The sequence below is a fragment of the Podarcis melisellensis genome (assembly GCF_964234715.1).
Source record: "Podarcis melisellensis genome assembly, chromosome: 11".
Classification (NCBI taxonomy): domain Eukaryota; kingdom Metazoa; phylum Chordata; class Lepidosauria; order Squamata; family Lacertidae; genus Podarcis; species Podarcis melisellensis.
Window position 1 is genome coordinate 21,122,573 of NC_138543.1, and position 17,060 is coordinate 21,139,632.

General features: G+C 39.3%; 1 protein-coding gene across 4 annotated transcripts in view; it reads right to left on the reverse strand.

Annotated features, from left to right (window-relative positions):
• APC (APC regulator of WNT signaling pathway) overlaps positions 1–17,060 on the reverse strand; it is a 62,388-nt gene that overhangs the window by 11,048 nt on the left and 34,280 nt on the right. For all 4 annotated transcript variants that reach the window (XM_081930349.1, XM_081930346.1, XM_081930347.1 and 1 more), the window contains 8 exons: positions 12,483–12,587; positions 7,539–7,637; positions 6,233–6,611; positions 5,085–5,180; positions 3,960–4,099; positions 2,776–2,853; positions 1,940–2,056; positions 834–1,048 (listed from right to left, as the gene is read on the reverse strand). In XM_081930349.1, the coding sequence (XP_081786475.1) occupies positions 834–1,048; positions 1,940–2,056; positions 2,776–2,853; positions 3,960–4,099; positions 5,085–5,180; positions 6,233–6,611; positions 7,539–7,637; positions 12,483–12,587 (1,229 nt within the window). The remainder of the gene's footprint in view (positions 1–833; positions 1,049–1,939; positions 2,057–2,775; positions 2,854–3,959; positions 4,100–5,084; positions 5,181–6,232; positions 6,612–7,538; positions 7,638–12,482; positions 12,588–17,060) is intronic.

Consider the following 17,060-nt stretch of genomic DNA (forward strand, 5'->3'; position numbering starts at 1 on the left):
TGCTCAATCCAATGGCACTGCTGAGAATTAAAAAAATAAAAATAAAATAAATTAAAGGAAGCTTCTAGAAGCTTTCCATTTTCCATAGTATGCACTCCCTTCCCTCTCCAAAACATCCCAGAGCCCCTAAGCGTTGCTGCCCCCAAACCACTTTCCAAAACCATGTGCCCTGTTGGAACAGGGGACAAGGCCACCAAAGAATTCAGCAAACCTCCAAACTGGGGGAGACTCAATACAATATAAAGCTTTTCCAAATGCACACACAGAGCTTGCCTTCTGGGAACAGACCCTTACACTTGCATGGGATGTCACTCTGAATGTTCTATTACCAATGGGGATAGCTTTTCTGAGAGTGTTCCACCTGCAGTGAAAGATGTGTGCATTCATATGTGTGCATTCATATGTATGCATCCCTTTGGATTCCAGCCAAGGTTTCAGCTAAGAACATCCCTACTTTTAAATAGGCTTATCCCACACTAACCAACTAAGATAAAGTTGATTTGTGCTGTACAAATCACATTATTCAAAACAGGGCTTATCATGTACTACCTTTATATTATCTTATATTTGTAAAACTGGGACCATTTTTTATCACAAGCAGCACAGGAATCTCTTACCAAATAAAATGCTTACTTATGTTCCAGAGAAAATTATTAAGCTGCAGCCATCTGAGCAGTGAGCTTCTAACAACAACACTGCAGCAATAATTTATGTAGCAGCATACAACAACACCAAGTATAACTTTGCTCATAATCTCTGCCTCCTTCCAGTAAATGTCATCTGCTGCATAAAATGCATGGCTTACTGCTTAGGTAACTAGATGGCACACTTACCTGTGGTCCTCATTTGTAGCAATCAAGCTGGAGACATTACGCAGTATTCCCCCTCCACTTTCAATGATAGCTAAAGTATTTGTTTGACTCCGGTAAGTCAGTGTGCCAACTAAAAAGGCAAGAGCACCATCCACAGCACATATATCAGCTTTATTCTCAGTGCAGTGGGCTGACAGATTCCATAAAGCACTCAGTACGCTTTTTAGGGTAGATTCCTGCAGAGAGAGCAAGCGCACTGAATTAAGAGGGCTGAAATGCAACCTTAAACCAAACAAATTAATGTTTTGACACTGGTAAAAAAATAATAATCAAGAGAGGAATCCAACACTATTATAAACATGAGCACAATATAAGGTAAAGGTAAAGGTACCCCTGCCCGTACGGGCCAGTCTTGACAGACTCTGGGGTTGTGCGCCCATCTCACTTAAGAGGCCAGGGGCCAGCGCTGTCCGGAGACACTTCCGGGTCACGTGGCCAGCGTGACATCGCTGCTCTGGCGAGCCAGAGCCGCACACGGAAACGCCGTTTACCTTCCCGCTAGTAAGCGGTCCCTATCTACTTGCACCCGGAGGTGCTTTCGAACTGCTAGGTTGGCAGGCGCTGGGACCGAGCAGCGGGAGCGCACCCCGCAGCAGGGATTCGAACCGCCGACCTTTCGATCAGCAAGTCCTAGGCGCTGAGGCTTTAACCCACAGCGCCACCTGTGTCCCCGAGCACAATATAAGGGGGCACAATTGGGGGGAGGGGGAGCCCTGTTGCAGTTCCATTAGTGAGACCAGTTAGTTAGTGTTTATTTTGCTAGTGGTAACAACTTCATTGTCTGCTGCATATAAAAGAATGGCACTCCAGTGTTAATTATTAGTGAGCTAGCCTCACTGAACTCAGTGGGAATTAATTATTAGTGAGCTAGCCTCACTGAACTCAGTGGGAATTACTTCTGCCTAAACAGAGGATTGTATCCAATGTTACTAACAAAACCATTCAATTTTAGTGGGTATTTTAGTTTGCTGTTGGAAGGAATAATTACACTTTTCTTCTATGAATAAGGAAACAAAAAAAATAATTTCATATACTTAAAATACTGAAAAATGTGGTTTTGCGGTAACCTTTTTAACTTCCAAAGCACACTCCATCAGTGCTTTCACACTTCCAACTTCACGAAGTGTCTTCTTACTGTTCACATCTGCTCGCCAAGACAAATTTCTCAACACGCTTGCAATGACCTGCACAAAATAGAAAAATAAAAAAGCTCAATCTGCTTTATTAACTTTATTGTTTTCTACCCTTTAATATTTGCTGAAACAGTTTAGGGTGCATGATTTATTGGGTTTCATTTTAAAATTTAATTCAATTCAGTAGCCCAAAAGTTTAATTTCAAATTCTACTCTACATATGATTTCAAATATTCCGATGAATATTTTGGAATGACTCTTTCCAAGTTCTATGTATCTGTGGTAAAATTACAAATTGGAGGGGTGTTTCTAGCTACCCCACCCTGTGAGCACATCATGGGAAGATGGTGAAGCTGTGAAGCTCCCTTGTTACTTTTGCTATTAGATGCTGTGATCTTGTTATTTTTTTTTCCTTTCAAGTAATCTTGTTATTATACCTGGTATTGTTTTGCTATGTTATTATGTAACTGCTTTTGTAGCATTTGTTTGAAATGCATCCCTGTTTCATTGTTGTTAAGCCACTCTAAGCATTTTTTTTTGGTGGAAAAGCTGCATGCAAATAAAATACATGTAAATTAAGAACTTTCAGACTATGTGGATCAACTTGTATTACATTAAGGAGTACATAAAATACTTGGGCTTTGCCTAATCCCACTTAACATTAGAAGTTGTACAGTTCTATCAAGATGCCCCAATCAAGTTTCTTTAATGAAAAAATTAAAAAACTATGCAATGCACAGTAGGATAAAAGTTCTACAAGTAAGATTTACCTGCTGCAAATCTTCACTTTCAGATTTTAACTGGGCAACAAGGGCTCTCATGCAACCTTTCATAGAACACAACGTAGCCTGATTAAAGAGAGAGGGAGATAATGAAAGAAATTATTAAGCAGTATGTTGACAGGTCACAAGTTACTTTCTTTACAAGCAGAATTAAAGGACATAAAACAACATAAAAATTATTATCCAACTTTTCTGCTCTAAGTGCACTCACAGCTACTCATAAAGCTAAAGCTCATAAAGCTAAAACAGTAAATATATAAATCCACAGCAAAAGAACAAAATAATAAGTAACAGTGATTTAAAACATTCATAAAAGAAGCAGAGTTGGTTGAGCACATGCTGGACTAAAACGGTCTTCAATGTACACTTATTTAGGCAAGCTGTTCCATTATGTGGGCATCACAACTGAGAAAACTCTTTCCTCACAACAGTTGAGATGGCAAAGGCACACAAATAGAGTAGACCCTTTGTAGTGGAATGGAATTCTCTTTCATATGGGAAGTGAAGGGCCCAGCCAGTTTAGGGCTTTAAAACATCAAGGGCAGCACTTTGAATTTAGCCTGGAAACAAATAGTGAGCCACTGTAATTGGTACAAAATCAGAGCAATATGCTTTGATCATCTCTGACCCTTCCAAAACCCCAATAGCCCCATTCTGGATAAGTTGAAGTATCTGAACAATCTTCAATGGCAGTCTCACATAAAACAAATTACTGTAGTTCAACCTAGAGTGGACTAGGGCATGAATGACCATGGCCAAATCCACCTTCTCCAGGTAAAGACTTAACTGGCTTATCAGATCATAAGATGGATTAAAATTTCCAAATAGTGGCAGGTTCAAGAATTACAATAAAGTGCAGATGTAAAAATATAGTCAACTATTTCATGACCTATACAAAATACCCTTTAAAAAAAGCAGCAAAGGAGAATATTAAAATACTAATTAACATAGGGCATAGGATAATAATACAGAGCATAATTGTGTTATTGTGGCTGTGTCAATGTCTGCTGAGGAATATCAAGAAATAAGCAGAACTACATTTTTCTGTTCCATGCGCAGCTGTATCACGGCCATCTGAAGTTAATGACAGCAGCCCATTATATACAGAACAGCTGAAAAGCTGAAAGTCTTAATATTAAAACTATTAAATAGCAAAAGAAAAAATAACTTACCTTATTTGCTACATCTCCAAAAGTTAAGTTTGTCAGAGCCATTCCAGCATATCGTCTTAATGTGACACTGTAGTGGTCATTAGTAAGCCCATACATTTCACAGTCTACTTGAAGCAATTCTGCAATGGCCTGCAATCCTCCTATAAACATAGTTGAAATTTTTGTTAGAAAGAATTATTTTTCTAAACAATTTATTCTAAATAATTTATTCTAAGTACAGTGGTACCTTGGTTTAAGAACAGTCCTGTTTACAAACTATTCGGTTTATGAACTCTGCAAAACCAGAAGTAGTGTCCTGGTTTGCGAACTCTACCTCGGTCTAAGAACAGAAGCAGAATGAGCTGAATGGTGGAAGGACACCGGCGGCGGGAGGCCTCATTAGGGAAAGCATGCCTTACTTTAGGAACAGTTTCACTTTAAGAGCGGACTTCCGGAATGGATTAAGTTTGTAAACTGAGGTACCACTGTAATTTTATACTAAATATTCCGAATAATTTATTCTAAATAATTATTGGCATTTATTTTCCAAGGCCAAAGACAAAGCAAGGGGATGGATACAAGGGATCCATACTATAGCAACTAAGAATTGTTTTTAAAGAACTGGGAGCATTTCACGGAAGTATTAAGAATCCAAAGAAAGCAAACCAATTTGCTCCAAATCAGAAAAAAACCTGCTATCTGTAGACATTGCGTTTTTTGGATAACAAACACTCTTTAAGCATTCAAAGATGAATGTCCCCCCTATGTCTTATATGCAAATGTCGCAAGTGAACACAACTCGAAGAAAAGCAACATGTATGCTGCTAACAACTACTCTTGTCAGCACCACTGTTGTTTCTTCCTGCATATATGCTATGTAGCTATGGAACAAATGGGTTGGGGATAAAGATACCTAGCTCAATAAATTATCTAAATAGAAGGAGCTACAACATTCTCCAGGGCCTAGATAACAATTTTAAAACAGTAAGCATTCATGTACTGAAAGGGTGAAGAAAATCTAACATTTTATCTTCCTGATTGTGGAAACCATCAGGTTGTTAAAGCTCTAACTAATCCGTAATGTGATGTGTTAGAGGTAATGTGATCTTGAGCATATACTCTCGATACTTTTTGCTCCACTCTTACCAAGTTCATTCATCGCATGACGGTGCTCTTCATCAAATGAAAGCTTCATAAGAACACACACTGCAGGACAGATCTGATGGTCAACTGGAGCCGGCACTTGTCAGAACAAGGAAAATAATTACTATTTACTTCATCAATTAGTTATTTAACAAAGCAAAGCTTACAGAGGTTTAGAGAGGCTGTTTATTAGACACCTGAAAGACAACCTAATTATGGGGGGGGGGGGGAACCCTACACAATTATGAAATAAACAGTTTCTACATTCTGCATAACTGTGTAGTCGTTCTGGACTTCAAAGCAACAACAAAGCATATGAGGTGATTGTCAGATTGACTTCAAAGCAACAATAAAACATATGAGGTGATTGACAAATGGGTGTCCTCATCCACCTACTACATTTGGCTCATGAGGGTAAACCTGACCAGGATCTGGCCTGCAGAGCCAAAAAGGTTTCCCCTCCTTATATACATGGAACGCCACACAAGAACTCGGGCCTCTTTTTAAAAATTATTTGTTTATAAGATTACCTGCCCTTCACCGTGAGACTACATAACAACGTTACATAACAACGGGCTACATAACAACGTATAAAAACATAAAACAGATGAAAATCAGAACAATTATATAGAACAGCATATAGAACAGATGGAAAATTGGAGCAGAGCACTATAAATTCAGCAGAGGAGGTGGCTCACAAAAAATAACTGTCAAAAGCCAAGGTAAGGAGAGGAGTCTTCAGTATGTGTCGCAGGGAAGGGCTTGGAGCCAATCTGGGTCTCTGCTCTTGGACCTAGGAGCCCTAATGCATTATGGGGGAATGTTATCATAGGGGAATTTGCCTACCCCTCCTGCCTTCCTCCACCCCAGGCCAACTACAGTTCTTACAGTCTTCCTTCTTCGCCAGTTATGTTGCTGCAAAGTTTCTTCCCTTGCAAGATTAAAGTAGCAACAGAGTGGAATTATAGGAAAACCAAGCAAAAGCGACATGGGCTATAGTGGGCAGATTTGCCAATCATAACCAGAGGCCTCATCTCTCACACAGCTTGCTTGAAATTGCTTGTTCTACAAAGAACTCAGATTTGAAGCCGTAACATGAAAAAACACTTCATGCTGGTTTTCAAGTAAAAGCTTTAAGCACAGTGACGTACTTGGATTTTTGTCTTGGTCCATGCCTTGGTCGTGTGCTTCCTGCCATTCCCAACACGTTTCACAGTAAGCTCGGATTTGTTCTAGAAGATGAAGGACTCTGATTTCTCGCCTGCCTCGCTTATCGTCAGGCTGCGAGTGAATGATATTATGCAGTGCTGCGCTGGCTCTGGCACGGGCCTCCTTACTACCCCGGGAGTTTCCCAACAACACTGAGTCTTTATCGTTGCCATGCAGAAGTTGAATGAGGAGCGGAAGACATCCAGACTGGCGCATAGCTATGCAGCTGTCCTGGGAGCTAGACATGGCTAGCAAAGTTCGTGACATGTCATCTTTATCATGAGTACCCAACATGGACAGCAATGAATACACCATTTCAACCTGCAAAGGAAGCAATTTTTAAAAAACGTTACCAATTTTTAAAGTATAAGCCATGGCATATGCCACCAGGAGAATTTTTGATGAACTGATGATGAATTAAGCCTTTGGGCCTAAGTTAACAACTCTCAACATTACAGATTCTGTATTGCACTATTTTTAGGCAGATAAAATAATGCTGGCATAGTAGTACAAACTGTATCACCAAAATTAGTGGAGGATTCACTATGTGTTACTCTTGTCTGTAAACAAGACAGGGCACTCATAAACAATTATGCATTTTCAGAAAAGCTTAATGACACCCTCCTCATATTGTTAATGTAGCAGCAATCTATTGCCACATCATGAAATACTAGTAATAGCATTGTGGCAGCTGCTTTGATTCTCCCATTCTATAATGCTGAAGCAATTACTAAAGATTGACAGACTTGTTAGATTTTGTACATGACAAGGTCATCTGACACACTCAATGCGTCAGTATATACTGGGCAGCTGAAACCATCTCAAGGGCCACAATAATATTTCAAAAGCAGCATGAGACTTTCCCTGCAAAATGACTGCCCAGTTGGACAGAAAAAGATCAGCTAATTAGAGGTTGCCAGACAGTTTGAAAGGGAACATCAATCAATCAGTCAATTTAAGTTTATTGTTCAAGTCAAAGGTAAACTTGCAGCAACAGTACCAATAAAACAATACATCCATAATATGAGCCAACATCTATGATGTAAGAGAGAGGTTACCAGAGGCACCAACAAACTCAAATTCAGCTTGGTTTCAAATCAAATTTCCATAACACCACAACACTTTATAGTTATTTTATCTAACCCCTTTTTCCTTCAATGGGACTATCACTATTACTACCCTTTCTCAAAAGTAACATATTTTAAATGTAAAATGTGGCATTAATAGCCTGGGACAAACTTTGGTTACCTTAGTACCTAGGTGATTTGTCAGTCTTCGAGGAACAGAGTAACTGCTGCTAGAACTCATAACACTTGATGTCTCATGGTCCATACGAGCAGCTGAACCCTAAGAGTTTAATCAACAATTTGGCGATGAAAGCATTAGCATAACACAAAATCATTTTAAAATTTCAGCATTTTAGAAGGCAACACGATTTAGAAGATAGGGTTAAACTAAGCTGACATGTCAACCCTGTAAAAATCTAATTGTGCCAGAGGAGGGAAAGCTGCATTGTGACCCTGAGTCACAAAAGCAACAAGCGGTTAGCCATTTTGCCAGCAATGACAAAAATAGAATCTTTTAAATTATTGTTAACAATGTAACCATACCGTTTACACTGGAGGATACGAGAATAGGAAGTGCTGCACTCACAAAGTAACATTTTTTTGTGAAAAATATTTCATTCCCTTAACCATAGCCCCTGGGCCAACCAACACAATTCTCTCTCACAGCGGTATTCAGCTCCCAGGTGGCATTTTCAAGCACAATTTCAGCATTACTGCTCTTTTCTCCTTCACTTGCACCACCAACCCTTCTCAATGTCAGGGATGCGCTTAGTCATACCAATTGCATTCTCTCTCTCTTTCTCCTCTCCCTTTAGGCAATGAAGTGACTACCCAAATTTCATTTAGGGGTGATCAGTTAAGTGTGACTGTGACATCATAGCATTTGCTGGGTTGCTGTCCAGTTAAAGGATGTTTAGTTTATTTACTATTTGGCTTTTAGATGATCAACTAAGTTTAAATTATTGCAAAACTCAATGAAGGTGCCCTTTTCAAAGTTTCTGTAGTAGGGAGACCATTTCTCCATAAATGTGAGAAGCTTACATTTGTATATAGTATATACATCCTATTTCTACTAATTTCGAATAGGAATCAACTTAATTTAATCTGGGGGACTCAATACTGAGCACATCAATTAAATGATTAATAACTTGCATCCCAGTTTTGTTAGGATAGATCATGTGGCAAAGGTCATAATATCCTCTTACCATTTAATCATTACTTCACTCCAGGAAAAGCCACTTGGGTAAGAAATCCCATTAACCTTTCCATGTACAAGCACCCAAAAGATCATTGTGAATACCAAACATTTGGCTATTAGGAGGACAGGACGCAAGGATGGAAGATTTTGGCTTCCAAGCAGAATTTCATTATGTTTTTATTTATACCCCAGCCAGAATAGTAATAATATTATTATTACTATTATCATTATTATCAGAATGAAGGTGTTTCTTGCCTTCCACCTATGAGATGCAGCAGTTATTAATCACACTGGGATCCTCTAATATTCTTCTTTTGGGGAGACAAGTGGAATGGGGGCTCTTACTAGGGCACTCTAAAACCGTTTTATGAAAGGTTTTGGCTTGCAGACCTGATCATTATTTGCCCGCCCACCCTAGGACTACCCACTTGTCAATCACCTGATGTCACAACAAAGTGAAACCACACAGGGAAATGTAAAATGCCTTTTAAAGTGCACCATAAGACCAGACAATCAGCTAGATGCAGGCTCTTAAGGAGCCCATTGCAAATCACTTGGCAAGACCCCATTGTGCAGCCCTTTGCACAGGACTTTCCAGGCCCTGCCAATTAGCTGAGCAGCAGCAGCTGAAGACCCCTTTCAGGAGAGGAAGGTTGTTTACCTGCCTTGAACCTGTCATTAGGTATAGGGCTGGTGGGTGTGGCCTGGCTGCAACTGCCTGGCAGGGTTAGGGTTGACCTGACAGGTCTGATTAGGCCCCCAGGACAGAGGTTCTCCACCCAGATCCAGATCTTACTCTCAACACATAAGCAAGTCAGGTCATGTTTACCTTCCTCTACATTCCTACTGCTGTTTCAAAATTAAAAGAAATCCAGAAATGGTGGAAAGGAAGCACATGCAGCCCCTAAAGATCCACTCCACATCCAACTTGAATACAAATAACTCCCTGCTTGCACGCGTTCAGCACACACACAGTTTTTGGCCCCAGAAGGAGTGGTGGAATGGGCTTACACGTGCCCTGCCAAGGCACATGGTGTTTCAGAACACAACCCCCGTGCAAACGGGGAGTTGCCTGTACAATGATGGCAGAAGTAATATAAAAGGGTAGTGGGCATAATTATTATAGCACACTCATATCTGCTCCCCCACCACTTTCCAAAGGATTGGGGGTGCATCATGCATTTCTCCAGCCAAGGTAACCAAGCCCAATATTAGGAAACCTGTGTTTATTGTGTTCTTTTTGCCCCAACGGTTGCAAGACAAAAAGCTTGGCAGCTGCCTGCATTAGTGAGTATTTTCCAGGAATGAAAGAAAGTTCAGAGCTGAAGTAGCAATGGGGCAACAGATAGTGCAGTTTGCCACTTTGCTGTTTGGTCCAACAGTATAGAGATGAAAGTGGGACAGACTTTAATCAGTGGACTTTTTAATTCTGTGCTTGGTCCAAAGGCAATTTGCTCCTCTCATCCTCCTTCCTGGCAGCCTCCTTGCTCAGAATCATTTTTTAAAATGTTTTCTGCATAAGTACTGCTTATTCCAGGGGAATGGCAAAGCAGTAGCATATTTACTCAATTTTTTAAAAAAAAATTGTGACGGGTAGAATTTAAATCCAAAGACTTCACTGAAATAGTAAGGTTCTTGTCTAATATTTTGGTTTGTAAATGACACTTGCTAGCCAAGGCCCTCACAGAATGCATATATATTTAAAAGATTTAATAGAATTGTTTATATCTATGTGGCCCAAGGATGGCTCTACACATACAGTTGCTCCAAGGGGCACATGAAAAGCCTGCCCATACAAATACCTCACCATTACTTCAAATATAGGTGGGTCTTCTAGGCCAGGAGTGGCTAACAGCAGTTGTTGAACTACCAATTCCCATCAGTCCCAGTCATATTAGCCCAATGGTCCAAAGATTATGGGAGCTGTCCTTTTTCAGTATCTAGAGGGACACAGGTTGATCAACCCTGCTACAGGCAATATATTAACCAATTTTTTTAAAAAATGTAACAATTCAAGGAAGGACAGAAAAATATGAAAAAATTACAGTAAAACTGGTTGTGTAAATAAGGGAAAAATGATGATGAATAAGGCAGTGATCATGAGAGAGCAAAAGAAGAGAGTCTTTACACTAAGCTGTCCTCTGCCACAGAAATAGCTGGAAAAGCACACAAGCGAAAGCACTGCAGCTGCAATGATGTGTCCATGGAACCTAATACTGAATTCCTTATAATAATCAAACCTGCTTTGGATAAGCTATAGAGCTTAAACATTGGCAATTATGAAGATGACCAATCAATTTGTTCTTCCAGAAATTGTTAGAAAGCTCTGAATTTGACAAAATACCCAAATAATGCTGAACTGTATTTTTCAACTAATCCTACTGAAGACAGAACCAGTGTTAAATATACCCCAAGCCTATTAAAATAGTAGCAAACAGGAGTCCTTGGAATGTACCAATCCCCATCTCTTACTGGACACTCACTCTACCTCTGCCACAACCCTTTCTGATCCTGCTTGAATATACTCTTTTTTCCCCTCATCAACACAACTAGTTCTGCTACATTCCCATCCTACTGTCTTCAACTCTATTCTCATCTCACGCGGTGCAGTTTTTTATTCTTATTTTAATATTTGCTCCATTGAAACACATCGCCAAATGGATTTTTCTTGTAAAAATGAAGTTCACTTCTATCCTTTAGCTAACTTAGGAGCATCCACATTTCAGCGAATTTCATTTGCTCTCCCTAAATGCAGCAGAGCGCATGCAGAACAGTGCAGTCATGCAGAAAGAAGTGTCGCCTTCTGAAAAATACTATGGTAGCCAAATCATCAAGTATAATATTCATTTGACTATCAAAAAAATGTCTGGGCTTGACCAGGGTATTTTATTTTTAAAAATTTTTTTTGCCTTCTAGTAATAATATCCTCTGCCACAAGGTAGGTTGACCATAGCTCCAGAAATGAAATACTGGTGCCCAATCCATTAAGCCTTTTCCTCCTGGCCTTGCATAAAAAGGAGGTAATCCCCCAGATGTCTCATAGCAAGATGGATTGAATGACTCATATCCATAAAGCTAGGGGGGTGGGGAAATAAGATTAATACTATAAGCACAATTTTTTATGAGGCAAAGTCAGAATTGTTCTAAAGCACCAGGGTTATTCATACCAAGCTCTCTGGCTATAAGACACTTTTCTCATCACCTCCTGAGTTCATCCACATTAAGGTCCCATACAAGGCTATGCTGTATCTTATTTACAAGAACATTTTTCTAATTGGTTTTAAATCAGGGCAAATCGGGTTTAAACTGTATGTCAGTCTAAATGAATGTTTAAAATATTCCACATGATGAAAACACAACTGGACAACAATCATATTATTATATACATAGCAAAGGAACAGCAGGAAATAATGAAAAATATATCTGCTTCCAATATAAATGAACAATTTGACTGATAATTTATTATTCTAGTGGTTTATAACACTACCTTCCACACACACACCCAAATTTATAATCATAAGCTTTGACTTTGAAGCCATAAAAATAATGCAGAATTAGCAGCCATTTTAAAATAGTATCAAAGAAAATTCCCTGTATTAATCACATTTTAACTTGAAAACCTGGTTATATCAACATGAATTTGATAGCCATGCAAGGCTCCTTTCCCTTAAATTTACACACAATAGCAATCTGACCAAGATTTGTACTTGCTTACAGTGTAGAACATTTAAATTCTATCTACATGGTACATTCCTTTGTAACAGATTAAAGAGCACTCATCTCCTCCAGCACAAAGCCTTCTCTGATTTAGTGCACCTGAAGGAATCCATTCGCGCACAATTATACTGCCATAGCAGAATCACTATATCCCACCTCCCCAAGTACCATATGTTGAAGCATTACTTATAAATAAAATGTTGACTTTACCTGACTACTGCCAGCAGTTGCCACGCTGATTTCTGCTGCTCCTTGACCTTCATTTTGCCTCTCAGCTTCATGCGAGCCTGCATCGTGCTTGCTTGGAGGTGTCCTCTGTCAATGTAAGAGTTTGCGACATTACGCACAGAAATGGAGTACGCTTCCACTTTAAGCTTAAAACTGTGAACACGTCAATGCTGTAGCTTCACGAACCACTGAACTATGCTTTATTTTTCATAACCTCTAGCCTCAATAATTAGCAGCCGAGAGCGACCGCCTTAGCAAAACTGCAGGATGAAAGTGAAGCATGTCCTCTGAGGATTATAGCTCTAGAAGACAAAGGATTTGCTGTGAGATACAAAACACCATCCTCCACCAGCTGTGCTCACATCACTATCAGAAATGTAACAGAATTGGAGCAAACAACTGTCTCCTCTGCAATGTCACATGATCTATGCACTTACTGGAGGCTATGACTGGAACAGTTAAAATATTACTTACGCTTCGCAATCAAATAGAAACACCTTCTGGGTGGATAGCCCAAAATACACATAGTATGCCCGTTTTGTACTATTTGGAAGCTTTCCATAATTTAGTTATAGCATGACACATGTCAGAGCATCCATCTTAACGTGAAAGAAATTTAGACAAGTGGTTTGTCCCCAGACTAATTGTTCTGCAACTCAATGAATAAAATTGGGCAACGTAACAGTGCTTTTTCCTATTAAAAAGGCAAACCAATATATAGAAAATAAAACCCAGATTTTTTTTCATACCATCTTAAAGGTTGTGAAATTTTATTTTAAAAAGTGACTCAAATGCACAAAGAACTGCATACAGAACAGGAGATACACCTTTATTCAGTTTTTTACTGTCTGAAGCTTCATTTATACATCCCTTATGAAAAAAAAACACTATAGAACAGTTTTAAAGGAATCACTGGCCCCACTATAAAAAAAGGTTAGATCCCTACCGCCTACAAACATTGTATGGCCATGTGCATTTCAAGAAGTTCAGTGCTGTATTAGACTGTGCGGTTCTATGGCTGAAGCTAATGGCAATAATTAAATTGAACATGGGGCTATTAGAGAATAAACTGGGACACAAAATAATCTACAGTAATAATCCAGTACAGTGGTACCTCGGATTAAGAACTTAATTCGTTCTGGAGGTCTGTTCTTAACCTGAAGTGTATGTAACCCAAGGTACCACTGTATGTTCAATCTTTTTCTCCCCCTCCATCCATGATAAAAGTCAGAACTCAGGGACTTCCACTGAAGCTAAATGTTGAAAGATTTAGGAGAGACTAAGGAAGTACTTATTCACACAGTACATAGTTAAATTATGGAATTCACGTCCACATGCTGTAGTAATGGCTACCAACTTGGATGGTTTTAGTGGAAGGTTAGATGAATTCATGAAGGATAAAGCTGGCCATTGTGGCTAGTAGTCATGGATATATGTTCTCCTTCTGCTACAGGGGCAGCAAGGCCAACAGGGGGATACAAGTGCTTTAAAACACAGTCAACTGGACAATTCTGAAGGAAGTCAGAGCACAAAATGCGTAGGCAGTTCTAATGCTTCAGCACTTGGCAGGCAGCACCACTGCTAAGAGACTCCCAGAGCCTGTGCAAGAGCTTCCCAGAGCTCGGTAAGCAAGTCTGAGAACTTAAAAGCTCTTTCTGCGCCAAGAAAACCCAGTGTGGAAAGAAATAATAATAATAATAATAATAATAATAATAATAATAATAATAATAATATGTATACCCCGACCATCTGGCTGGGCTTCCCCAGCCACTCTGGGTGGCTTCCAAAAAAATATTAAAATACTGTAATACACCAAACATTAAAAGCTTCCCAATTGCTTGTGCAATTTCAGCAGGCCGACTATGGAGCATGTAAAGCTGAAATTGCACAAGTTAAATATGCACAAGATGCAAGTTGACTGTATATGTATCTTGGTTTTCTTCCCAGGCTGTGATCACTGTCTTCCCCTTCCCTTTTTTATATTCACAACAGCCCTGTGACGTAGGCCAGGCTGAGAGTTGGTAGTTCAGATATCCACATACTTAAAAGTATTTTTGGCCGGTTATAATATATAAGGGTTGGCAAAAAAGATTTTCCCATTTTGGTAATAATAATAATAATAATAATAATAATAATAATAATAATAATAATAAATTATTATTATTTATACCCCACCCATCTTGTAAACATCAGGCCTATGAAACATTGCAGTTAAAGCAAGGAAGATTCTGGCTTCCTTTACATTATCTTTGAATGACATTACTGAAGAATTTAAGAAAAGACCTGCTGGACAATGACCCATCTAGCCCAGCATCCTCTTCTCACAGTGGCCAATCCCTTTTCTATGAAATGCCTGAAAGTGCAATGAAACCCTCCCCGTCCTTTGGGAATACAGCAAACTGTATTCAAGAAACTGTGGAGCCAGAGAATAGCCTTATCCTCCATGAATTTGTTTAATTCCCTTTGAAAGCCAGGCAAATTGGTGCCCTTCACTGCCTCCTATGTGAGTGTTTTACGCAGTTTAACTATGTGCTGTTTGACATATATTTGCATCTTGCATTTTTATCCAGCAACTTGTACATTTCCCTCCCCTCCCAAACTTTTTATATTTGCAACAGCCCTGTGAAATAGGCTAGGCTAGGCTAAGTAAATATAAGTACATATGCAGCAGTTCTTGCCACTGGATTGTGAGACAGGGAGGGGGAGTGTAGGGGCCCTAATCCACATACAGCAGACAGGTCCAGGAAATCCTGTTGGCATCCCTGGATTATTGCCAGTTGCTGGGAATGAAGAGTAGGAAGAGTGCTTTTGCACTCACATCCTGCTTACAGGCTTCCTACAGGAATCTAGTTGGCAGCTGTCAGAACAGGATGGGCCTTTTGTCTGATCCAGAATGGCCCTTCTTATGCTCTTATGTTTTTATTAAATGTGAGCTACACTTATATTGCATATGACATTACACAGTGATAGAAACACATTTATATAAATTAATCAATTACATTTCAGAGTAAGCCTTCTCAGCTTTCTCCTGCTCCCCCCTCCCCCACCAAGACATCTGTCAAGCAAGCATGCCTTCAAACGTTAAGAAAGAATCTACTGAAAATAGCAAGCAGCAGAACTAAGCTGAACACGATTAAAACAACACGAAAAAGCAAAAGGGAGTTGGGAGGGAAACTTTGTATTGGCGGGGGTGGGGGAGTAACCAAACATACAAAATATGCTAATTAACCAAATAATAAAGAAAAAGCAAGAGATAATCTTTATATAAAAATACCTATCAGCTGCATTAAAGTCATTTTTCAAGCTTAATTACTGGGGAGGGGAGAGGGGACAGTGGGTCAAACATAGAAAATATATTGTGTGTGTGCATTTCTGTGTTGAGGGAGACCCCTTTTAAAAGTTTTTGGTTAACAGAATTTGAGAAACACAGTTTGACAAAGACCATCTTACCAGCTTAAAGGGAGGAGGGGAGTCACAGCAGACTAAGAATCTGCTACTAAAGACACAGAAAAGGTATTCATACATACCCATGCACAGTCGACACCTAAAAATTAAGGCTGGTAGCAAGAAACAATAAATAATTTTCCAGCCCAGTTAATCACACAAATCATGTTGTTGTATCTTAGGATGTGTGGTCAGGGAGTTCTAATACAAGTAACACAGGGAATCTTAATTCTCTTAGTGTTTTCCAAGCCAAATTGGCTGTCTAGCAACCATCTTAACAGATATTCAAATCATTGAATTCCATTATTTAGTCATCTATAAGTTTCATTTTCAGCAAAATGTAACTCTCTTTATAAAGTGCTGTTTTACTGAACCCAGCATCTCACCCCTCTCACTTTTTACAGCTAACCAGGATCCAGTATGTCTGACAGGCATGAAGCCAACATAATTAGTTTTAATCTTCTGCTAAAAGTTTGCAAACTCTTATTTGAAATTAATCATGGTTAGTGCCATAATTTATTTAAAGCACTTATATTCAAAGCAGCTGAAGAAAACATCCTACAATGCTGCCATACCAAAAAACCTGTACAGATCTAATAGAAATCTACAACAAAGAAGAGCAAAACCACCAAAAACAATAATCAATCATAGGTATAGCATCACTAAAATAAAAGCTAAGGGAACAGTCAATTTAAAACAGCCAAGTCTGCAAAATCAGTCCAGTATTGGACAGATGTCTAAAAGGAAAAGTACTGGAGCCTGAAATGTAAGGGGAAGTGGTGAATAGGAGTGAAAGGAGGAAATCTGGACATGAAATAAGAAGGAAAGAGAAATGAACACATGTAGTACTCCAGATCTTCTATCATAGCTTAGAGACTGGGACGGGCAGTATTTCAGTGGTAGAGCATATGCTTTCATGCAAAAACCAAAACCAAACTCATATTGGCTCCCTGATATTGCCAGATAGGGTGGGAAATGTGTCTGTCGGAAACCTCACAGAACAATTACCAGGTAACGTAGACAAGGAGTTGGGAACTGGATACAACCTGCCAGCCAGATCCTGGGTTTCTTCCTAGCAGGCCATTATAACAGATGGACAGAGCCCTACCCACCTGC